Source organism: Microcebus murinus, chromosome 12 (assembly GCF_040939455.1).
Source record: "Microcebus murinus isolate Inina chromosome 12, M.murinus_Inina_mat1.0, whole genome shotgun sequence".
NCBI classification, from domain to species: domain Eukaryota; kingdom Metazoa; phylum Chordata; class Mammalia; order Primates; family Cheirogaleidae; genus Microcebus; species Microcebus murinus.
The window spans coordinates 63,408,664-63,435,622 of NC_134115.1; the positions used below are offsets into that span (position 1 = coordinate 63,408,664).

At 35.1% G+C, this 26,959-nt stretch overlaps 1 protein-coding gene across 2 annotated transcripts in view; it reads right to left on the reverse strand.

Annotated features, from left to right (window-relative positions):
• Window positions 1-26,959, reverse strand: part of ERP44 (endoplasmic reticulum protein 44) — a 66,152-nt gene that overhangs the window by 25,771 nt on the left and 13,422 nt on the right. Inside the window, exons 2-4 of one of the 2 annotated variants that reach the window (XM_076008876.1) lie at window positions 15,174-15,246; window positions 12,718-12,757; window positions 7,505-7,620 (exon numbers count right to left, since the gene is read on the reverse strand). In XM_076008876.1, the coding sequence (XP_075864991.1) occupies window positions 7,505-7,620; window positions 12,718-12,757; window positions 15,174-15,246 (229 nt within the window). The remainder of the gene's footprint in view (window positions 1-7,504; window positions 7,621-12,717; window positions 12,758-15,173; window positions 15,247-26,959) is intronic. The other variant, XM_076008877.1, reaches the window with a different exon arrangement.

Here is a 26,959-nt window from a genome sequence, read left to right on the forward strand (position 1 = left end):
AGATATACAAATGGCCAAGTATATGAAAAAAATACTCTACATCACTAATCATCAGGGAAGTGCAAATCAAAGCTACAATGAGATATCATCTTACACTACAGACTAATGAACACCATAGTTAGAATGGCTATTATCAAAAAGACAAAAACAACAAATGCTGGCAAGGATGTGGTAAAAAGGGAACTCTTACACATTGTTGGTGGGAATGTAAAGTAGTGCAGCCATTATGAAACAGTATGGAGGGTTCTCAAAAACTAAATATAGAACTACTATATGACCCAGCAATTCTACTAACAGAAAGGAAATCAGTATATGTGTGTATGTCTCTCTGGGTGTGTTTGGTTCATTGCTATCTCTCTCTCTCTATATATATATAGGACCTTCCATATTGCATTACAAAGAGTAGGCATAAAAATATTTTGTAGAATGCATGAATAATACTATCTAACTCAAGGCGTGCTGCATTATGGTAAAAATAACTGAAATAATACATATGAGAACATGCCTAAATCCAAGGAAGCACTCAATAAACAGTAGTTTTTTTTCCAAGAAATTTGACTAGAAACTTTTTAGAAGAACTTTTCCAAGAAATAATACTATTACTTTGGATGACAGATCTCAGTGAAGCAGTGAGTCAGAAGCAAGGCAGACAGATTAAAGAATCAGAGGACAGGACAGAGTAGGTTGCCACAATACCAGACAGGTGATTAGTAAGAATGAGACATATGGGGATGTGGTATGATGGTATCTTGATTCTGAGGCCACCTTATGCCTTTGCTAGGAAGCTTCTTATAAATCTTCTGCCTGACTAAAACCAATCCTAAAGCAATAAGTAGGTACACTTGGCTGGATACAACATAGAATACTATAAGGAAATGCAGATCACAAAAGTAAAATTGCTTTTATTTGAATACAACATAATTGTCTAAGTAGAAAATCCTACACACTCTACATAAAACTTAAAGGAACTAGTAAGTTTCAGCATATAAGGTCAATATACAAAAGTCAATTTTATTTCTATAAACTAGCAACAAAAACTGAAAATTAAAATTTAAAAATCAATACCATTTATATATCATTTATCATCCCCTAACAAAAACTAATTGGGATAGATCTCACAAAAGATATGCAGTGCCTGGCAAAAAAACCTGGACCAACCCAAAATTAGGGACATGCCAAAAAATTCCTGACCAATACTCCTCCAAATTGTCAAGGTTCTGAAAAATAGAGACATGGATAGATCAGAGATAACCAAGAATACCTGATGACTAAATTCAATATCCTGGAAGAGAAAAAAGACATTAGTGAACAGCTAATAAAATTTGAATAAAGTCTACAGTTTAGTTAACAGCAATGTACCAATGTTAGTTTCTTAGTTTTGGCAAATGTTCATAGTAATGTAAGATGTTGATGCTAGGGCAAAAATGGATAAGGAGTATAAGGGAACTCTGAATTATTTTTGCAACTTTTCTATATATCCACAATAATTCCAAAAATAAAGTTAATCTTAAAATATCATTTACAATAACATCAAAAAATAAGAAATATTTAGGGATAAATCTGACAAAGATAGGCAAGACATGTAGGTTGAAAACCACAAAATGTTGAGAGAAATTGGAAATTCCTAAATAAATGGGGAGATGTACAATGCTCATGAACTGGAAGACTCAATATTGTTAAAATAATAATTCTCCACAAATTGGTCTAAGGATTCAACGTAACTCCAATTAAAATCCCAGCAGTCTTTTACGTTGTTGTTAGAAATTAACAAGTTGATTATAAAAATCATATGGAAATCCAAAGCAACCAAAATGGCCAAATCACTTTGGAAAACAAGTATAAAGTTGGGGAAAGCTTTACCCTACTAGACTTTAAGACTTATGAGGCTATAAGTAATCTAGAAAGTATGGTATTAGTATAAACATAAACAAACAGATCAACAGTACAGGAGAGATCAGAAATAGATTCACACATACAGCGTAAGTGTATTTCGAAAAAGATGCAAAGACAGTGAAGAAAGGATAGTCTTTTCAACAAAAAGAACAATTCATACACTGTACCACATGTAAAAATTAGCTACAAATGGATCATAGACATAAATGTAAAATTATAGTAAAATTACATACTATAAAATTATAAAAGAAAACATAGCAAAAATCTTTGTGATCTTCAGTGAGGCAAAGATTTTTCAGATACATAAAAAATATAATCCATTAAAAAATTGATAAATAAGACTTCACCAAAATTAAGATATCTGCTCTTCAAAAGACACCCTTAAACAAAGTTGAATTAGGTCTCATATTTTCTGGTTTCAAAACTTATTACAAAGCTACAGTATTCGAAGTATTGTGGAACTGGCATACAGACAGACATACAGACCATGGAACAGAATAGGGAACTCAGAAATAAACCTTCAAATACATGGTAAAATGATTTTCAACAAGGGTGCCAACACCATTCAATGGGACCATCTCTTCAACAATTTGCTGGGAAACGTGGATATCCACATGCAAAAGAATGAAACTGGACCTTTACCTTACTCTATATACAAAAATTAACTCAAACTAGATCAAAGACTTAAATATAAGACCTAAAACTATAAAAATTTAGAAGAAAGCACAGAAGAAAAGCTTCATAACACTAGATTTATAATGATTTGGATGTTAACACCTAAAACACAGGCAACAAATGTAAAAACAAGTAAGTTGGTCTACATCCAAATTAAAAACTTCAGTGCATCAAAGGACATAATCAACAGAGTGAAAAGGTACCCTACACAATAGGAGAAAATATTTACAAATCATATATATGATGAGGGGTTAATACCCAGACTATACAAAGAAATCCTACAACTCAACAATAACAAAATAACCTGATTAGAAAATGGGCATAGGATTTGAACAAACATTTCTCCAAGGAAGATATACAAATGACCAAAAAGCATATGAAAAGATACTGAACATCACTAACTAGGGAAATGCATCCAAAACCACAAAGAGATTTAACCTCTTACCCATTAGGATGGCTACTATCAAAAAAACAGAAAATAACAAGTGTAGGTGAGGATGTGGAAACTAAACCCTTGAGCACTGCTAATGGGAATGTAAATGGTGCAGCTACTATGAAAGACAGTATGGTTGTTTCTCAAAAAATTAAAAACTACCATATGATCCAGCAATTCTACTGCTAGGTATTGAAAGCAAGGTCTCAAAGAGATATCTGTATACTCTGTTCATAGCAGCATTATTCACAATAACCAAGAGACAGAAGCAACTCAAGTGTGCATCAATGGATAATAGATAAACAAAATGTGATGTATACATATAATGGACTATTACTGATTAATATTAATAATAATATTATTGGAGACTGGTTGCCCAACAATGTGAATATAGCTAACACTATTGAATTATAATTAAAAATAGTTAAGAAGGTAAATTTTATGTTATATGTATTTTACCAAAATTTTTTTAAAAGAAACTCTTAGTAGAAAAAGAAGAAATTTTGCAAATAACACATCTGAAAAAAGACTTGTATTCAACATATATAAAGAACTCTCAGAACTCAAGAAGACACACAATCTAATAAAAAATTTTAAGATTTGAACAGACACTTCACCACAGATACACAAATGTCATATTAGCATATTAAAATACCCTCAACATCATTATTAGCGAAATGTAAAAATGCAAATTAAACTACAAGGAAACACCACTTCACATAAAATACGTAAAATTAAACAGCCTGCCCATTCTAAGTATTGGCAAGAATATGGAAAACTGGAACTCTAATACATTGCTAGAGGTTATGTAAAATAGTACAAATACTTTGGCAGTTTCTTAGAAAGTTAAACAGACACCTACTATATGACCCAGGAATTTCACGTGTAGGTATTGGCCAAGGACAAATGAAAGCATATGTACAAAGACTTGTACCTGGATGTTCATAGCAGCTTTATTTAATGTAATAGTTAAAAAGTGGAAACAACTCAAATGTTCTATCAGTGTTGCACAGATAAATTGTGGTATATAGCCACACGATGGAATGCTACTAAATATTAATAATAAAAATGAATGATACATGGGACATGGAAAAATCTCAAAACAAACATGTTGTGTTAAAAAAAAAAAGATGAAAAAGGAAAACATACTGTATAATTCTATTTATATAAAATTCAAGAAAATGCAAAGTAATCTATAGTGACAGAAAGTAGAAGGTTCCCTGAAGATGATGGAGGTGGGAAAGAGAAAGACCACAAAAGAGCACAAGGAGGCTGGGCGCGGTGGCTCACGCCTGTAATCCTAGCACTCTGTGAGGCCAAGGCGGGCAGATTGTTTGAGGTCAGGAGTTCGAAACCAGCCTGAGCAAGACCCCGTCTCTACTAAAAATAGAAAGAAATTAAACCAACTAAAAGTATATATACAAAAAATTAGCCGGGCATGGTGGCACATGCCTGTAGTCCCAGCTACTCGGGAGCCTGAGGCAGGAGGATTACTTGAGCCCAGGAGTTTGAGGTTGCTGTGAGCTAGGCTAACGCCATGGCATTCACTCTAGCCTGGGCAACAAAGGTGAGACTCTGTCTCAAAAAAAAAAAAAAAAAAAAAGAGCACAAGGAAAGTTTAGGGGGATGACAGGTATGTTCCACATCTTCATTGTGGTAATGGTTCCATGCATACACACATATCAAAACTTATAAAATTGTATCATTTGAACTTGTGAAGTTTTTATGTGTAAATTATACCTCAATATATCTTTATTTAAAAAAAAATGAAGCTGCTTTTTAGGACTGAAGAATCTATTTTCAAAGCACTGGTAGCTCTGTGAGCAATTAAAATTATTTAAACTTTCTGGAGAAAAAAACAAAGAAATCCAACCAAAAAAAATTGCTTAATAGGCAGTTCTCTTCAGAATACAGAATTCTTAAGGTTCTTTTAATTCAAAACTTTTACAATCCAACTGGCACATAAGAGGTTAACAAAAGTACAGTCTAACTATCTCTAAAGAGAGTGTAAAATGTGAATAAATCCTCAAGGGTCTCATGTCATTTTTTTAAAAGAATTACACAGAAGAGAAAAAATAGAATACACAATACCTCAGATATAACTTTCATTAGTAACTACTAACTTTATAGATCTCTGGTGGGTTGAAAAGCAACTAAACTGTGGCTATTTGCTCCCATAAAAACAAAACTTACTAGCAATGATGTCAAATTTATTTCAAAAGTAAGTTAATCTGTTTATAAAACACAGAATAAATGAAATTTTAGTTCAATGATATAAACAGCAGTTTTTCTTCTCAATGACTGTAAGCTTGAGAGCATAATTTCAGGTTTTATGGTTCAAATTCAGTAAAAGTAGAAACTCTTATCTGAACTGGAATATCTAATTATGTAAAGAACAGAAAAATTTAAAATGAGACTCCATACCAAAAGCATCATGTTCTATGTCAATGAAAGGTAGAAGATAAAATCTACAAAGCAGTGTGAAAATGTAGTCCATGTTTGTGCTGATAATCTTCTATTGCTCCCTCCATCCTATCCAGTTCTGAATCTGAGCAGACAAGAAATATGGGGTATGGCTTGTAAGACTTTAAAATGATTTGTTGTTAGAAAATGCTTTTCTGCCTAGCACAAAGCTACACCTATCCCCAAATAGGTTTGTGAAGGCATTTGGTCAGGAGATCAGGATTCTAATTCTGGCCTGACTAGAGGCATTAAGCTATGTAACAATGGTTAAGCCACTTTACTTCCATTTCCTCATCAGTAAATTGAAGTTAGTATGTACAAATACACAAACACACACACACACACACAAATTCTCATCAGTGGGTTAAGTACAGAGGATAGAAAACTTGTAGAACAGGCCAGGTGCGGTGGCTCACACCTGTAATCCTAGCACTCTGGGAGGCCGAGGGGGGCGGATTGCTCGAGGTCAGGAGTTCAAAACCAGCCTGAGCAAGAGCGAGACTCCATCTCTACTATAAATAGAAAGATATTAATTGGCCAACTAATATATATAGAAAAATTAGCCAGGCATGGTGGTGCATGCCTGTAGTCCCAGCTACTCGGGAGGCTGAGGCAGAAGGATTGCTTGAGCCCAGGAGTTTGAGGTTGCTGTGAGCTAGGCTGATGCCACGGCACTCACTCTAGCCTAGGCAACAAAGCGAGACTCTGTCTCAAAAAAAAAAAAAAAAGAAAACTTGTAGAACGTAAGACAGCTCTGTGTTCAGGCCAACTTACCAGTAACTCAATGCAACAAGCTTTTTTTTTTTTTTGAGACAGAGTCTCGCTTTGTTGTCCAGGCCAGAGTGAGTGCCGTGGCGTCAGCCTAGCTCACAGCAACCTCAATCTCCTGGGCTCAAGCAATCCTGCTGCCTCAGCCTCCCAAGTAGCTGGGACTACAGGCATGCGCCACCATGCCCGGCTAATTTTTTATATATATATCAGTTGGCCAATTAATTTCTTTCTATTTATAGTAGAGACGGGGTCTCGCTCTTGCTCAGGCTGGTTTTGAACTCCTGACCTTGAGCAATCCGCCCGCCTCGGCCTCCCAAGAGCTAGGATTACAGGCGTGAGCCACAGCGCCCGGCCTAACAAGCTTTTAATGAGCAGTCTCTGTCTCCCAGAAACTGTCAGATGCTTGAGATACAGAAATTAATGAGTGGTTTGGTCTCCACTTAAAAGAAAGGATTAAAAAAAAAAAAAAAGGAAAGAAAAAAATTCCTGCCTTGAAGAAGTGACAATGCAGCTGATGACACAACTAAGATACAATGAACCAGAACTACCAAATACAATGAGTTGGGCACTATGAAAGAGGCAAGTTCAAGTGTAATGGGAGCATTCAGGAGGAAATATTACTAGCAAGCTCACTAGTTCAAGCTAGAGAAATGTATCATGTATATGGAAAACCATGACGATATTACCAAGAATGCCCTACTAGGACAAGCAAAATTCAAGAGATTGGCTTTTAAGAGTCGAACCTAAGTTTCTAAATACTCTCAATAATTATAAACAGTAACTATAGCTAATTACACCTCAAAGATAGTCAAGGTCAATCTTAGTAGATTCTCTAAAATAACAAAAACACACAAAAATCTGAGGCTATCTTATTTGAAATGACTAAAAAAGGTACTTCCACATGATTCTAAAACTAACGAATCCATTTTTTTTTCTAAAACTGTATTTCAATTTTATTCATTGATTTTGGATTTGCTTTGGTAGAAAACACTGCTAGTTACTATTCCCCTATGTTTGACCTATTATATTTTAATTTGAAAAAAATCCTTTACACATCAAAATGGAAAGTAGTGCTATAAGAACACAAAAATTAAATTGCAACAATTTAACCAAGGTCACTAGAATCTTTTCAGATTGTTCTCTAGTTAAAGCAGAGCATTTAAAAACAGAGAGAGAAAGAGTATGTGTGTGTGTTTGTGTGTGTGAGTGAGTGTGCAGGAGAGGTAGGGATAGGACAATTTTTTCCAGATGTCCTATTAAGGTACTTACAGTGCTGATCACAATCAACTCTGGCAAACACGACTTGATTTTCATTTGGATATTCTTCCTTAATGACATCAGAAGCTTCCTCAAAAATTGGATGTAGCATCTGACTGAAACGACACCTATACATGGAAAAGGATACCAATTAGAAATGAAAAGAAGTAATAAAATCTTATTTTAGTTATCACCTACTGATACTTAGTATAGGTACAATAAACAAGTCCACAAGAGAATCAGATATGTAATTTAATTATGGATCCTAATGTCATTCAATGGAGAGGAAGATGATTTTGAATTCAAAGACTGTACTCCAATTCTAAGACTGTATAAATAACTAAAAGATGTTGGTTTTTTTCACCTTAAGGTAATTGCCAGTATTATGGAGCACACAGTTAAGGAGCTCTTGGAGAGGCCATGAAATAAGTCTGAAATAAGTCCTCAAAGATGTATTACTATGCCTTGTAACTAATGAGGCTTCACCATTTATAAAAGAAATTAGCTTTCTCTAAATAATGAACATATTTTTAGGCTACTATAAAAAAATCTTTTAATATTAAATATTAATCTTTTAATAATAAATATTAGATTGATCTACTTGGTCACTTCAATCAAATCTCACAGGCAAGTTAGCATACTAAATAAGTTGTATTAAAAGAATACATGGTATGTAATGAACTGGTTCCCCTCAAAATTTATCCTTGTTCAAATGGGCTTTTATATCTGTAAACATACTCAATATATTAAGACCAGAAGCAAATATTTTAATAAATTCCTAAACAAGACTTCCTGTTTATATTTACTTTTTTTTCTTTTACTTAAAAAATTGGGCACAGACCCCACAATATTCCAGGAATTTGTTACTTCTAATTCTGACTGTCCCTTAATCAGGCCGACCACTTCACAAATACAGTCATGTGTTGCTTAACAACAGGGATACACTCTAGCAGATGAAATGCATCAGGCAATTTCTTCATTGGGTGAACATCATAAAGTATACGTACACAAACCTAGATGGTAGAGCCTACTACACACCTATAGTCTATTGCTCCTAGGCTATAAACCTGTACAGCTTGTAAGTTTACTGAATACTGTAGGCAACTGTAACACTGGTATTTGTATATCCAAACACAGAAAATATACAGTAAAAATATGGTATTATACTTTTATGGGACCTCTGTCACTGATCTAAATGTTGTTATGCAGTACATGACTATATACATTCTGGGTCATTAAAGGGACCTGACAAGAAAGGGAAGAAGAGACCAAGCGCGGTGGCTCACGCCTGTAATCCTAGCACTCTGGGAGGCCGAAGAGGGTAGATCGCTCAAGGTCAAGCTCTTTCTCGAGGGGGGAGGGGGGCATGGGCAATATAAGTAACCTTAACACTTGTACCCCCATAATATGCTAAAAAAAAAAAAAAAGAGTTCGAAACCAGCCTGAGCAAGGGCAAGACCCCATCTATAGTATATTTCTATACTAAAAATAGAAAAAAATTAATTGGCCAACTAAAAATATATAGAAAAAATTAGCTGGGCATGGTGGCGCATGCCTGTAGTCCCAGCTACTCAGGAGGCTGAGGCAGAAGGATTGCTTAAGCCCAGGAGTTTGAGGTTGTTGTAAGCTAGGCTGATACCACAGCACTCTAGCCCAGGCAACAGAGAGAGACTGTGTCTCAAAAAAAAAAAAAAAAGAAAGAAAGAAAGAAAAAGAAAGGGAAGAAGAATTAGAATCAGCATACAATCAGCTGGGTTAGAATGGTCATTCTCTTATGGATAAGGTATTGAGGATATGTAAACAAAAAAACTATAATTGCTACTATTGCTGCCGAGCTCTTTTCCACCAAGAAATTTACTTAAATGATGCCTGTGAACTGTTTGATCCATGATCAGTTCATATTAGCTATAATTCAATAAAAATATTGTAAAGCCTGTGAAAGGATGCAAACATTACACTTCCTCCCTATTTCTTCTAGCCGACTCACCTGACTTCCTAAGGAGATGTCCTAGAATATATCAAGGAGACACAATCTGTATCTTCAATCTCTTGCTTTCAAGTGGCTCTTTCCTCTTTTAGCATTCTTAAATCTCTCCCATCTGGGATAGGTGGGTGGGGTCTGTGGACATCATGGACCGTGTCTTATTTGACTACATAATCTAATAAGCATTCAATAGTTGTCTGTTAAATGAATAAATTAATAGAATGGAGGAACTGGAGAAGCTAGGACCCGGGATTGTGGGTTCTTATAGTTTGCTAAAAATAGGGTAGCTAGAGGGCAGGGCTAGGCAAGGAGTGGGGACTGATTAATGGTTTCTTGAAAAATCTGGATATGGCCTACTAAAGAATTAGTGGACAGGCTTCTTCTGGAAGAAGAAGTTAGAAGAAGTAGTCTTTAGAACACATCAAGGGCTCCTTCCATCTGGATTGTTCAGTTTGCTGCCCTGTAAGTATTTAAGCATGAGTTCATGTTTAAAATAGAATCAGTTTTAATACAGGTTAAATATCCCCAATCCAAAAACACGAAATCTGAAATGCTCCAAAATCTGAAACTGAGCATCCACATGATGCTCAAAGGAAATGCTCATAGGAGCATCTAGGATTTCGAATTTTTGGATTAGGAATGCTGAACCGGTAAATATAATGACCGGTAAATATTCCAAAATCTGAAAAAAATCTGAAACATTTCTGGTCCTAAGCATTTCAGACAAGGAATACTCAACCTGTACCAAAAGGTGAAAGAGGAAGATGAAATAAAAGTTCAATTCCAATATTACTGTACCTTTATACACATGTATCCATTAACATGGAAATGTTACATTTATAAAAGAAACATCATATAAGCAATGAACCTATTAAAGGGCCTTAGGGTTATCTAAACCCAATGTCCAATCTATTGCTTAAATTAATCCTTAACAAATCAATCAAATAAGTAAAAGTCTTTGCAGGGACACTTTGGAAGCACTTACTAATATAACCTACTGGGGGGAAAATAAGCTTTGGAGTCAGACATACCTGAGTTTAAATCCCAGTTCCACCACTTACTAGCCGTATGACCTTTCTGAGCCTCAATTTCCTCAACCTAAAATGGAAATTATAATACCTACCTGCAGGGTAGTTCTGAGCATTAAAAACAATGTATGTAAAGAGTCTGGCACATAACAGCATTATTAAACACTTACTATGGTTTATTACTCTCTCAGGCATAACAGTATTTTTAGGCAGCTCTATTAGAGAATTCTTAAACTGTGCCACATCCATACCTTTCAGAGGGACTCAAGAGTCTAGCCTTTGAGGCCACACAATGTAAGTCTATGTCCCACAGCCAGTTACCTAAGTTTTTTCAGTTGAATAGGAGAGTACTAATTTATGAACAACTCAAGGTATTCTTTAGCTAATATGTTTTCCCAAGTAACTGAAATTAGTCCACATTTCTAATTTAGTTTTTGCAAAAAGGTCAGTAGCACATTCTATTATTCTTTCTTATAACACACAAAAGCCCTCAGTCAAAAGAGAATTTCGTTCTAGTTTTCCCTCTGCCACAATCTAGTCAGATAACCTTAGGGAAGTGCTTTACTCCTCTGGATCTCAGTTTTCTTATTTTTAAAATGGACTGAATGATCTACCAAATTTTGTGGCTATGTATACATATGGACAATCCTAATTTACCTTGGAAAATGCTACCTTTGTTATATATTTTATAAATGGTATTTTCTTTGTGTATCTTCAACTTTTTATGAAAGTTCTTTAACTACCCATACTGTACATACATTCATTCAGTAGATATTTATTATCTACTTATCAGCCACATATTATGCAAAGTGCTTGGGGACTAATGTTGAAAAAAATATAGTCATGGTAACTATTTTCGCAATGCAAACAATGTAATAGGGAGCCACCAACTAGACTGTAACATACGAGTGTTATAACTGGGTAAGAATGGGGTGTTATGGAAAATACAGAAGGGTTCCTAATCTGACTTGAGAGTAGGGGTAGGCATATTCATTTAAGAAGGTGACCTAGAGAAATCGGCATCTAATTTAAGACCTGAGAGATGATTAGGACTTGACTAAGAAGTAAGTGATCTATCCAGGCAGGGGAAATATCATGACTGGTCCAGTGATGAAGTACAGAATTTTACAGGAATTGAAAAGAAGCTCAATATAACTGGAGCAGAATATGCAGTGGAGAGAGGCAAGGGATATAGCTGAGAGGGAAGAAGGGACCAGGTCATGAGAGGTCTCCTAGGCCAAAGTGAGGGACTGAAACTTTAACCCAAAGGTAATAGAAAACCATTTAAAGATTTTAAGAAGGAGTATAAACCAATCTAATTTTCACTGTAGGAAAGAGAATTTTGTCTTACACTGTAGAGAAAAGAATGGAGATACACAAGACTAGAGGCACAGAAAACAAATGAGTAGACCATTGCAGGAATTCTAGGTAAATTGCAGGACAGTGGCCTGAAGTAGGGTAGTGGCAGCTAATAGGTATTAACAGTAAGCTTTAAAGGGTCAAATAAGATAGTGTGTCTAAGAAAAAAGAATATGCCAGTGTTTCAAACTTGTCTTCAGCTAAATCTCCCTTCTTTAAATCCCCATGCCATGTTCTTTAATATCTACTATGCTTCATGTCTTTGGTCTAGATGCTTGGAATGCCAAGTAAGACATTATCTCTGCCCTCAGTTTGTTTGCTAGGGCACAAAGAAGAAAAGACAAAACATCTAGTAAGAAACAAAAAGTGACACATAGGGTACCACATAAACATAGAAGACAGGGTCTGACTCAGCCAGGGGAAGGAGTAAAAGCTTCCTGAAGAAGCAGCAAATTATGTAAGTTAAAAAATGTCAACATTATTTTTCCTTCTAAACTTGCCACACCCAAATCCTGACCTACAAACCCTCAAACACTGCATTCCTTCCAAGGTTGGGACAAACAGAATTGTCCTTTTTTGCACAGGGAGGGTGGATCAAATTTGAGTTTTTATGTGACCTGTCTTTATCTTAAGATATGAGATCATGGAATCAGTTATATTTCTCTCTTAAAACAGAAATCCTCACCAAATTAAACCTTAATTCTGTGTATGGAATACTGTCTTGCAATAGAAAAGGCTTCCCTAATCACACCTTTCCACCAAAGACAAATTCACCTTTAACAAGGTAAAAAATAAAAACTAAAAAATAATTAAGTGATGCAAAAAAAAAAAAAAATTAAAACAAGATTACTTACCAGTCAGCATAAAAATTTACTAAAGCAACATCAGCATTGTCTGAAATTGAAAAACAAAAACCAAACAAGCTAAGTTATTTTTATATAGCTACATAATCTTGACATAAAGATACAGTTTTCATCATGATCTCTTCCCCTTATAAGGGCCCACTAAAATAACTCAGTAACAATTAGGTTACCTCTTACTCAGAAACCCACACATAAGAGTCATCCATCCATGACTTATATAATTTGTGGGAGACTCTGTCTCTTTTCTATATACCCTCCATCTTTATGCCTTCATTGTATCTTTTTTTTTTTTGAGACAGTCTCACTTTGTTGTCCAGGCTAGAGTAAGTGCCGTGGAGTCAGCCTAGCTCACAGCAACCTCAAACTCCTGGGCTTAAGACCTACCTCAGCCTCCCAAGTAGCTGGGAATACAGGCATGTGCCACCATGCCCAGCTAATTTTTTCTAGGTATTTTTAGTTCGCCAATTAATTTATTTCTATTTTTAGTAGAGACAGAGTCTCACTCTTGCTCAGGTTGGTTTCAAACTCCTGACCTTGAGTGATCCACCTGCCTCCCAGAGTGCTAGGATTACAGGTGTGAGCCACCTCGCCCAGCCCCTCCATTGTATCTTAAATGATTATAAGGCAAAAGGGAAATCAAATCCAGATCATGCAAGTAAGCTACTAAATGGCCAACTCTCACAAAAAGTAAAATGCACAATCTGAATTTTAATAATCCATTTTTTAATCTTCCATATTCATGAATAACTGAGAATTAGTTCTTCAAGTAAAATCCTATTTCACAGAATAGACCTGTATAACTAACTACTTCTAAATGTCAGATATCCCACCTAGTTGGCAACATGTAATCTACAACAGCACTGCAGAAGATGCTCTTTTTCTGGTTCCTGTCCACTTAACAGTTATTTTCTGTTACAAAAATAACTTAGTATGATTTGCATATCAGGATGTGAAGATATGAGAAAGATGTAGCACTGTTTCTTTTGGCTAAACCTAATTCAGAGAAACAAACTTCTCAAGCACCTATGAAAATAAAACACAAAGATATTCTAGAATCTAGAAGATGACAGGAGTGAGAATGGCATGTCAGTTTCAATTCCCTTCTTTTTTTACCTTCAAAGCACTTTTTGTTCATTTGCTTATACACTCTAAAGCAGTGGCTCACAAACTGTGGTTCCTGGACCAGAAGCATCACGTAAGAACTCACAGAAATTCAAATTCCTGGGGGGGGGGTGTCTAACAGTTTCTATCAGAAACTGGGGGTCAGGGCTAGCAGTATAGATATTAATGAGCCCTCCAGGTGATTCTGATGCATGCTAAAGTTTATGGAACCACAGCTCTAAAGAAATCCCGTAAGAGGCCGGGTGCAGTGGCTTACACCTTATAATCCTAGCACTCTGGTAGGCAGAGGCAGGAGGATTGCTTGAGCTCAGGAGTTCGAGACCAGCATGAGCAAGAGTGAAACCTCATCTCTACTATAAATAGAAAGCAATTAGCCGAACAACTACAAATAGACAAAATTAGCCGGGCACAGTGGCATATGCCTGTACTCCCAGCTACCCGGGAGGCTGAGGCAGGAGGATCCCTGAGCCCAGGAGTTTGAGGTTGCTGTGAACTAGGCTGATGCCATGGCATGCTAGCCCGGGCAAGAGAGTGAGACTCTGTCTCAAAAAAAAACCAAATAACAGAAATCCTGTAAGATGGGAATAGACTCATTAGCATTTAAAATTTTAGGAGCACAAAATATATGATGCTCAATGAATGTTATAACTTTTTACCTTTATTACTTTTGGTTCTGTTATATGTAAACCAGTAGTTGAAATGGAGTGTTTTTAAAAAAAGAAAAAGAAGAAATCATTAAGAAAATTGTACATTTTCTTAAAGCTTCTAAGTTGTGATTTTGCTGTCAAGTGCATCTGCAATCTTTCCTTTACTATTTTTAAAAAGGAGAAATTGTTTTCCCAAGTTAATTGTCTCTATAATCACGCTGTCAGTAAACAAGTCATTCTGTAAATTACTTACGGAACTTAATTAGACCAATGACAATAAAAGAGATCAAAGTAGGTGACTTCATTAAAGTAAAATAAAGAAAAAAACTTCTAGGCTGTGTTCTAAGGTCATTAACATTTAGTAGTTACACAGTGGGAACTGTCAGCCTCTAAGTAGGCTTTAGCAAAATACTTTATGAATTGTTAAGAATGGTGTCTATATCAAACTAAAGAAATTTAAAAGATTGAAAGTATTACCATACTTATAACACAGGAAAGAAGCTTTACATATTTTAAGAAACTTTACTAAAACTCAAAACCAAAAGTACATTAATTCAGTATGCTATGGAATTAATCAGAATGCCAGCTCTTCGTATATTCTAGGTAACTAAGATTTTATTGTTTCTGTATATAAACTGTTTATACAGAAGTATACTTTAAAAATATCAAGGTACTTACTTAAAATTTCATCTATATTCTCTGTATCAAGACTTGTTATTTCAGTTGTTACAGGAGTAAAAACCCAAGTTACCTGAAAATTTTAAAAATGTGAAATTAATAAACGCTTCCACAAAGGTAAATACATAAAGCAAAAACTCTTTAAAAAATTAATGAATAAAGTTGGTTCCACTTACTACTTAAAAATCATCCATCAATACATTTTAAGCTTTTTTACCTATTCAAACCCTTTGCTAGATCAATAGGAGAAATACTATTAATAAATTCTCAAGCCTAGAAACTAGTCAAATAAGTCTTCCTATGCTTCCAAATATATAAAAGAAATTGTTTCCGAACAATTAGGAAAACTGAGAATGTACTCACCTTATTAAATTAATACTTTCAACAACTTTATCTCTATAGGGCCACAAGAAAAAATTTGCCAGAAGATTATCTGCTTTGAAAGTATTAATATAAAATAAAATAAAATTTTAAAAATATGTTTGTTGATTCTATCCCATCATGTTTCTAAGACGGAACAAAATAATGAAGAATTCAAGAAACTGCAAACTGAAAACCAAAAGCCCTTCTGGTACCATTTTCAGTTACTAGTAATAATGATGTGTTAAGTGAGAGGCTATTAAAAAGAATGTAAGAACTTTTTGCTTTCACTGTAATGTGTCTGAAATCCAAAGTTTCAAGTTTAAGTTTATCAAAGAAAAGCTTACCCTGTCATCTGCAAAACAAAGAAAAGATAAAATTTTAAACCAAACAGCAAATGTTTACTTATTTTAAAAAGTAATATTTACTATATTTTATTTTTAATTTCTATCTTTAATCCATCTTTAATATACTTTGTGTTTGCTGCCTGGAGAGTTTTTTGTTCAAAACAGCGTTTGTGTATGAAAATTCATTCACTGAATCATTGCTTTTTAGTGAATGACAACTAATGTCAGATTCCGATCAAAGTCCTGAAGACTACTCCTTTGCCCACCCATTTTATGGACACTGTACTACTTAACAACAGTGACAACTCAACATTTTTATAATTCACTAACGATTCAATCTAAATGGTATAAAGAGGTACACTGATACTAGTATGTAAGTAAGCCCAGCTAATTTTGAAAAATATTTCTAGAGATTTATAGTTTTCTTAGGAAAAACCTAAGGATAACACTAAGTCTTATTTTCAAGTTACCATAATGGTATAGCCAATAATTGACTACTATGTCTACTAGCAACCAATAAATTATACTCTCCTAAAAGCTAAATGATTGTAAATCTCCAAATATCTGACTTATATAACTAATTTTATTATTTTCAGTGTCTCAAAAATTGACTAGAAAGATCAGACTTCCCTCACTAGTCATTACTTACTATTGATAGGGTTCTAGACACATCACTCCAAAATATGGTACCCTGGCATTTGAGAAAAGCACAGAAGCAAAAAGGTCTCTCTGATCTTCTCCCCTGAAGTGGGCCATGAAAGGATTCTCTGATCTTCCTCCAAAGTAGCTCATAAGATCTTCATGAGACAGGTACCCTCCCTAGACCCCACAGAAAGGAATATCCCTATCCCCGAGGACAGAGATGCCAAGAAGAATCTGAACAAACAGGCCTTGCTAAGTTCCCCCAGTTTATTACCATTAAATCATACCCCCTTTAATCCAATCATACATCTCCACAACTGTCCATGCTTTACTAATTCAAGCACAAAAATAAAGTTTTCCCCATTTCTTTGAGTCATAATTTCTGAAGGCTCCCATGTCATATAAAATCTATATTAAATTAATTTATATGTTTTTCTTATTAATCTGTCTTTTATTAAAGTGGTCTCACACATGAATCTAGAGATGGGTGAGAAATCTTTTCTTCTCTACATTATCAACATCTCAATAACAGATCCTTCTCTCCTAAGCATCTGACAAGCTTTAGATGACTGTGTAGAACCCAATTATTTTATTACAGCAAGATTTTATAGGTGTGTGCTGAAGAAAAACTCAAGGCAGCGGCAATGAAGTTGGTCATTATCAAAGGCAAGTCATTAAACAACTCAACAGTATTTACAGAGTGTCTGCTAGGTACCGAGGGCACAAGTACTAAGCCATGGTGTGCTATGCCTCAAACTAATAGTGGTGGTAAAGAGGAGAGAAAATGTGATAAATGCTAGATTTCTGATATAAAAATAGTCTTCAGTGGTATACTCCAAAGGAGCCCTTTTAAAAAAGTTTTTATAGATATGTAATTGTACATATTTATGGGGTACATGTGATATTTTGATACAAGCATATGATGTATAATGATCAAATCTAGGTAATTGGGATATCTATCAACTCAAACATTTATCATTTCTTTGTGTTAGGAACATTCTAAATCTATTCTTTTAGTTATTTTGAAATATTTTTAAAGAGTTATCACCTATCAAAATATATGTTTAGGGGCCGGGTGTGGTGGCTCACGCCTGTAATCCTAGCACTCTGGGAGACCGAGGCAGGTGGATAGCTCAAGGTCAGGAGTTCAAAACCAGCCTGAGCAAGAGCGAGACCCCGTCTCTACTATAAATAGAAAGAAATTAATTGGCCAACTAAAAATATGTAGAAAAAATTAGCCAGACATGGTGGTACATGCCTGCAGTCCCAGCTACTCCAGAGGCTGAGGCAGAAGGATTGCTTGAGCCAGGAGTCTGAGGTTGCTGTGAGCTAGGCTGTTACCATGACACTCTAGCCCAGGCAACAGAGTGAGACTCTAACAAAAAAAAAAAATAATAATATATATATATATATATATATACATACACACACACACAAATATATGTTTATAAATATATGTCTAAAGTCTAAATTTAATTGCTTTTCACTTTGAAATATTTACAATACATGACTTACATGTAAACACATATATGCTAGATAATGCCAAAATGAGGCAGTGATCAATTTGGCTGCATTAAATAGGTAACTATTACTTTAAAAACACTGTGCTAATAAATATGAAACTGATAAGACTGGTATTCAGCTAACAGTTGTGTTTGTTAAGAGGACTCAACACAAGAAAACTATTTCTGACCCAATAATTTCTGTTCCCTGTAGGGTGTAAAGGAGGCGGTTTCCTATTATCATTAACATTTCTATTAATATGCAGTATGAAGGCAAAGACAGGTTGTTTATTTGAATTGTTAGCAAGCTCCACTAGACTGACAAATTGTTTCTTTTCATGTCAGCCCTGGGCAGAAACAAGATTCTCCAGGGAAAACATCTTTATGTGTCAAATGCTATGGCGTGTAAGTAAAATAAAGACAAGTAGCAAGGGAATCATTAATTTTTGTTTTCAATTTAAACTTGAAGGAAACTTTAAATTTATTTTTTAATAAAAACAAAACAAAAACTTATACAGAAAATTTTCAGTAGAAAAATCTTAATAGTCATGGAGAATATAGTCTCTAATAATAAAATAGTTAGGCAACATATATAAATACATAGACATAAACTTATGAAGTATTTTACAACTTGGGCCATTCTATTGGTCGTTAGCTCATTTTCTTGCCAAGGAAGCAGAGGAGAGAGGCATCTCTAATCATCGTCCATAATTTATTAGATAACTCCTTCAACAAGCAGTTATCGTACCAACTATCGCACATTTCAGTCTGAGATGTCTAGTTATGGGATCTTACATAAAAGGTACACCAGTGAAATGGCAAATACTATACCCATATTCGTTAAAAGAAATAATAATAAAGTGGCAGGCTAGCTTTAAACAGCAGGAGGCTCTTCACCAAGTAAAGAATGTTTTCTTCCATTAGCTGGTTTTCAAAACTTGAGGTATCTCTGAGAACTAAAAAGCTTTCCTTTCCTTAAACTTCCCTGTTATCTACGACAACCACCTAATTGGCTAATGATGTCAGTGTACTTAACTGCATTTCCATAGCATTTTAGAAGCCACCCAGCAGCCAGCTGCTTCTCTCAAAACATGCCCCACAGTGTTTCTGCTTCCCTCTCTTTGTATAAGTGGTTTCCTCCATGTAGAGTGCCCTCTTCTCCACTACTGCGTAAGAAGTCCTTCAAGGATTGATTCCCTCTTCCACAAAGCTTTGTCTGGTTTTCCTGGTAGAAAATGACTTTTCTTTCCTAAGAGCTCAACCTGCTCCATGGGCTGGGGACAGAAAGAGTGAAAAAGTGGGCTAGCAGAATGGAAGTTACTAAGAAATTAAAACTCTCTCTAGATTAGGCATCAAGTTGAAACAAGATACAGACAATAAAAAATTGATTACATAATAAAACAAAGTATTTTATAAATGAATTTTGGAAAGCAATTTTTCCAGACAGTTCAGTAAACAGACTATCCTCATTTAAGAAAAGCATCAAGATCTACTGCACAGCATGGTGACTATAGTTAATAATATTATATAGTCATGTGTCATATAAGAAGTTTTTGGTCAACAACAGATCACATATACAATAGTGGTCCCATAAGATTATAATGGAGCTGAAAAATTCCTACCACCTAGAAAAGTGATGATCCTAGTGGTGTCTCAATGACTTTGACTCTGTGTAGGATGCGTGTGTTTGTGTCTTAGTTTTCAACAAAAAAGTTTAAAAAGTAAAAAACAAATTTAAAAAATTTTTAAATGGATAAACACTCACAGGATAAGGATGTAAAGAAAATATTTTTGTACAGTTGTACAATGTGTTTATGTTTTAAGCTATGTGTTATTCCAAGAATCAAAAAGTTAAAAATTTAAAAGTTTAAAAAGCAAAAGTTACAGTAAGCTAAGGTTAATTATTGAAGAAAAATATTTTTTATAAATTTCATATAGCCTAAGTATATAATGTTTATAAAGGTTACAGTAGTGTACAGTAATATCCTAGGCCTTCACATTCACTCACCACTCACTGACTCACCCAGAGCAACTTCCAGTCCACAGGTTCCATTCATGTTAAGTGCCCCCTATGCGAGTGTGCCATTTTTTATCATATAACATATCGTATGTACCTTTTCTGTGTTTAGATATACAAATACCATTGTATTACAAGTGTCTACAGTATCCAGTATAGTAACCTGTTGTATAGGTTTGTAGCCTAGGAGTAATAGGCTATACCATATAGCTCAGGTGTGTAGTAGACTATACCATCTAGGGTTGTATAAGTACACTCATTCATGTTTACACAAGGAAATCCTAATGACACATTTCTCAGAACATACACCCATCATTAAGCCATGCAAGACTGTATTGTACACTTGAAAATTACTAGGAGATTAGATATTAAGTGTTCTCACCACACACACAAAAAACATAATTATGTGAGGTGATGGATAAGGTGATCAGCCTAATTTAATCATTTCACAAAGTATAAATATATAAAAACATCATGTTTTACTTATTATATATGTGTAATAAATATATACAATTTTTATCTGTCAAATATACCTTAATAAAGCTGAGGGGAAAAAAGTGAATCATCAGTATATTATCACAAAAAAATAGTATAGCTATGTTACATTAGTGGATAAAAGTCCAACACTTCTTGTATTGTGCTATTTAAGGTTGTTAATTCAGTCATGAAAATTAATGATTTGGGACTTTCAGGATCAGAGGCTAATAAAATATCAGGTAAGAAGAGGTCATTGTATATTACTTCTGCCGTTAAGATTCATATTCATGGAACCATTGTTATGCTGTGTTTTATTACAGTATCTTAGGAAATGAGTTTAGAAAACAAAAAGTATTCCCAGTGAGTTTATTTATATAAAGCTCAATCCCTTAAAACCTTGAAATTTAAAGTGTGGCCCCTGAACTGGCAGCATTGGCATCACCTGGAAGCTTGTGAGAAATGCAGAATATTAGGGCCCAACCCAGACCTACTGAGTGAGAAGCATCATTTTAATAAGATCCCCAGATGATTCCTATGCACATTAAAGTTTAAGAATACTGCTTTAGAGGAAAAAGCTTTTTACTCTAGGAGCAAGCATGTAAGTAAATTCATTTTAAATTCTATATAATGTTTTTGGTCCTCAAATAAGAACATAAACACAAATAAGACTCATTTGTGATAATTCAGCATTGACATACAAATTGCTGTGATTTTAGATAAATGTAGAATCTAATCTTAGATTCTAAGATGTAAATCTTAGAAATTTACATAGATCTTAAGTTTTAGAAGTATACTGCCTTCTACTCAAAAAATAGCTTTTGAATAGATATTTCTATTAATACATGAAATTACTACCATAAAATAGAAGCTTCAATAGAGGATGTTTCCTTCCTGTAACATTACTATTCACAGTTGGCATTACATCTGCTAGGCATTCTGCTATAATAGTTTAGTATATTTTTGCTAATCTTTCATTTACCTGTCTTTCTGTTGGGAGATTTTCTAAGCCCTTTACAAACTATTTCTCTCCTACAGCAAGAAATAAGTAATATACGAGGCAACAGTTCTCTTCCATTTCTAATCCAGATTGACAAATCAGACTACCATCTAAAGTCCCAATGCCATGGGACCCAGGCTGCTTCTCATCCCTGGAGGCCATCTCTCTGACTGCAATGTCAGTCCACTCTTATTTTCAGTTTTGCATTAAGCTGGCAGGCAAGGGAAGCATAAAGGTTTGCAGTTGGCTACAAGGAGCTAGGAGATGTTGAAAGGTCCCTGGAGAAAAGAGGCTAAGGGCTGACAGGAACTATAAGGGCCTTGAAGTTGGGTATCAATCAAGGCACATCTCACACTGTAAGTATTCCCAGAAGCATTATAACGAACTACAAGTTCAAAGAGAGGGAAAAAAATAAGACTAAGTATAGAATAACACTGGGAAGCTACTTTAACCCTTAAATTGCTCAGTAGTACAACCTCCCTATAATATCAGTGCAGCCCATGTTGGCCATGTCAGAACTAATCTGCATTTATAAAGAAACATTAGAACAATTACCAGCATCCTTCATTATATAATTTAAAACATAGTACAGACATATTTGGGAAAACAAATGCTATACTCAAAAAATAATTCAAATATAGACCATATAATCCCTAATCTCAAATTTTGCCAATAGAAACAACCATGGACAAATAAAAAGAAACAAAAAATGTTGCAAATCATATTTTTCTTGCATATTAGTTATTTGATCAAACATGGGTTTCCATTAAAAATTGATATCACTTTGGGTAGTATAAACATTTTAACAATGTTTATTCTGCCGACCCACGAGCATGGTATATTCTTCCACCTGTTTACATCCTCTGCTATTTCCTTCTTCAGTGTTTCATAGTTCTCCCTGTAGAGGTCTTTTACCTCCTTAGTTAAATAAATTCCTAGGTACTTTATTTTCTTTGTTGCTATTGTGAAGGGAATTGAGTCTTTGATTTGGTTCTCACTGTTACTGTTGTTGGTGTATATGAATGCCTCTGATTTCTGTGTATTGATTTTGTATCCTGAGACTTTACCAAATTCATTTATCAGTTCAAGGAGTCTCTTGGTTGAATCCTTGAGGTTTTCTAGGTATAATATCATGTCATCAGCAAAAAGTGAGAGTTTGATCTCTTCTGCTCCCATTTTGACGCCCTTAATTCTGCTCTCTTGTCTGATTGCTGTAAAAGGATTTCCAGCAGTATGTTGAATAGAAGTGGAGACAGTGGGCAACCTTGTCTTGTTCCAGTTCTAAGTGGGAATGCTTTCAATTCTTCTCCATTCAGTATGATATTGGCTGTGGGTATGTCATATATGACATGTATCATTTTTAGGTAAGCCCCGTCTATGCCTATTTTGTTGAGTGTTCTTATCATAAAAGGGTGTTGAATTTTCTCAAATGCTTTTTCTGAGTCTATTGAGAGGATCATATGGTCTTTGTTTTTGCTTCTGTTTATATGGTGAATTACATTTATAGATTTGCATGTGTTGAACCATCCCTGCATCCTGGGATGAGCTCACTTGGTTGTGATGGATTATTTTCTTGACAAGCACCTGGATTAGATTGGCTAGGATTTTGTTGAGAATTTTTGCATCTATATTCATAAGAGATATTGGTCTATAGTTTTCTTTTATTGCTGCAGCCTTTCTGGGTTTCAGTATCAGGGTTATGTTCACTTCATAAAATGTGTTGGGGAGGATTCCATCCTTCTCGATGTGGTGGAATAGTTTCTGCAAGATAGGCACCAGTTCTTCTTTGTAGGTGTGGTAAAATTCGGGTGTGACACCATCTGGTCCAGGACTTTTCTTTTTAAGAAGGTTTTTTTTATTGCTGTTTCAATTTCAGTACTTGATATTGGTCTGTTCAGGAATTCTATTTCTTCCTGGTTGAGCCTAGGGAGGCTGTGTGTTTCTAAGAAATTGTCCATTTCCTCCACATTTTCAGTTTGTGTGCATAGAGGTTTTTGTAGTATTCATAAATTATATTTTGTATCTCCATGGCATCCGTTGTAATTTCTTACCCAAAGTGACCTACAGAGTCAATGTAATCCCTATTAAAATACCATCATCATTTTTCACAGATATAGAAAAAATAATTTTATGCTTCATATGGAACGAGAGAAGACCCCGTATAGCAAAATCAATCCTAGGCAATAAAAACAAAATAGGAGATATCAATTTACCAGACTTCAAACTATACAATGCTATTGTCATTAAAACAGCTTGGGACTGGCACAAGAACAGGGACATTGACCAGTGGAACAGAACAGAGAACCCAGATATAAAACCATCCTCATATAGCCAACTAATCTTCAACAAAGCAGACAAAAACATACACTGGGGAAAAGAATCCTTATTCAATAAATGGTGCTGAGAACACTGGATAGCCACATGTAGAAGACTGAAACAGGACCCACACCTTTCACCTCTCACAAAAATCAACTCATGCTGGGTAACAACAGACTTGAACATAGGTATGAAACTATTAGAATTCTAGAGGAAAACATTGAAAATACTCGTCTAGACATTGGCCTAAGCAAAGAATTTATGAAGAAGATCCCAAAGGCAATCATAGCAGCAACAAAAATAAATAAATGGGACCTGATCAAATTAAAAAGCTCTACACAGCCAAAGAAACTGTCAAGACAGCAAACAGACAACTCACAGAATAGGGGAAAATTTTTGCAAGCTACACATTCAATAAAGGCCTGATAACTAGAATTTATTTAGAACTCAGGAAAATCAGCAAGAAAAAATCAAACAACCCTATCAAAAAGTGGGCAAAGGACATGAACAGAAATTTTTCAAAAGAAGACAGAATGGCCAACAAACATATGAAAAAATGCTAAACATCTCTAATCATCAGGGAAATCCAAATCAAAACCACAATGAGATATCGCTTAACTCCAGTGAGAATGGCCTTTATCAAAAAGTCCCCAAATGATAAATGTTGGCATCGATGCAGAGACAGAGGAACACTCCTACACTGCTGGTGGGACTGCAAACTAGTTCAACCTCTGTGGAAAGCAATATGGAGATACCTCAAAGCGATACAAGTAGATCTACCATTTGATCCAGCAATTCCACTACTGGGCATCTACCCAAAAGATCAAAAGTCACTTTATGAAAAAGACACCTGAACTCAAATGTTTATAGCAGCACAATTCACAATTGCAAAGCTATGGAAACCACCCAAGTGCCCATCAATACATGAGTGGATTATAAAATGTGGTATATGTATACCATTGAGTACTATTCAGCTTTAAGAAACAATGGTGATATAGCACCTCTTATATTTTCCTGGATAGAGCTGGAACCCATTCTACTAATGAAGTATCTGAAGAATAGAAAAACAAGCACCACATGTACTCACCAGCAAATTGGTATTAATGGATCAACACCTAAGTGGACATATAGGAATAACATTTATCGGGTATCAGGGAGGTGGGAGAGGAGAGGAGGGGATGGGTATATACAAACATAATGAGTGAGATGTGCAACGTTTAGGGGATGGTCATGCTTGAAGCTCTGACTCGAGGGGGGAGGGGGATGGGCAATATACATAACCTTAACATTTGTACCCTCATAATATGCTGAAATAAAAAAAATTGATGTCATCTGTGTTTTGTTCTTCATTATAATCTAAAAATGGTATGAACTAATTTACATGGAATAGACAACATATTAAATACTTCTCTGACCTTCAAAGAAGATGCTTTTGTTATAAAACGCTTTTCAGAGCTGGCAGTGAATTTCTCAAAGTGCACAAAGCATTATCATCTTTAAAAAAAAAACACATTTTGCTCTTCTAAAACTCAAACTTCTAGCAATGGTAATACTAACAAAGTGTGGGAACTAGGAGAATCTCAAGATGAGATTTGTTTTCTCCTTTTTTTTTGTACACACCCTGAAACCTAGCAGGTGAAGAGGGTGAGAAAATGTCCCACTCATTCACTGTTGTCTCCCAATTAGTATCTAGTACTGGGCTTTGTAAATAAGAGTCTAGAACAAATCCTTGCAAATATATGTCAAGAGAAAATTATGACTACTCTACTTTGTGCTGCACTGTAATTCCTGCCCAGAATGCCTGATGAAAGGAAGTTTCCTTAAGAGAGTCTACATACATACTGGTACATACATTCTTTTGTTCAGTCACTCATTCCACAAATATTTCACTGAGTCATCTATTACATGTTAGGCACTGTGGTAAAAGGGTATGAATAACATTATGTAGATTTTATATTAATCTAGTAAGATCAAACTTCATTTACATATTAAAAATAAGAGAGAGAAAATTCTGTCATTCAAATATTGGGCACTGAACGAGAATTATTTTGTAAGTCAGTACTCCCTTTTTGCCTAAGCTTTCAAGAAGCTTTGGGTTAATTTCAATGCAGAACAAATGTATCCACACTGTTATTGAAGAATCTTAACATCACTAAAAGTGGGACAATCACCTATTATGCTTCTTGAGGGGATACAATAGGAAACAGAAAGCACCACCTGTGAAATATTCTTAACACCAAAATTGAACATGACCTCAATCTAGTCAACGACACACACTAGCATGTAAGAAACACTTTATTAGCTGGGCATGGTGGCACATGCCTGTAGTCCCAACTACTGAGAAGGCTGAGGCAAGAGGATTGCTTGAGCCCAGGAGTTTGAGGTTGCAGTGACCTATGATGATGCCACTGCACTGTAGGCAGGGTAACAGAGTGAAACTGTCTCAAAAAAAAAAAAAAGGTTTTTATATTATATCACAAAGTAAAACCTAACTCCATTCTGAAAACAAGAGACATACCTACAAAAGAAAATGATTTTGAAAGGCTGGAAATTAAAGGGTAAATTAAGTCATAATAACAAACACAAACAATGAAAAAGCTAAGGGGGGAGGTCTCCATCTTACTTACTAAACAAGGCAGTACAGCCAAAACACATTTAACAAAGACAAAAAGAAAAGGGTACTTTCAAAATCTAAAGCAGGGGTCCTCAAACTTTTTAAACAGGGGGCCAGTTCACTGTCCCTCAGACAGTTAGAGGGCCGTTGGAGAGTGCTGCACACATTGCACACATGCGGACTGTGGGCCAGGGACCAGTCGGCTGGTAAGCAGGACAGGCAGCGATGGCAAAAACACCCGGCAGGCCTGATAAATGTCCTCAGCAGGCTGTAGTTTGAGGACCCCTGATCTCAAGGCACAATAGTTATAAACACCTATAAACAAAATAGCACGGCAACATTAAAAAGCAGAGGTTATGGGAGATACAAGTAGAAAGAGAAATGAATCTATAATAATAGATTTTAATTCGCTTCTCTCAGTACAATGACAGATCAATTAAAAAATACATAAATATATATAGATGAACTAAATGACCTTTATTAATATGCTCTGATACAATCATCTCCATAGATG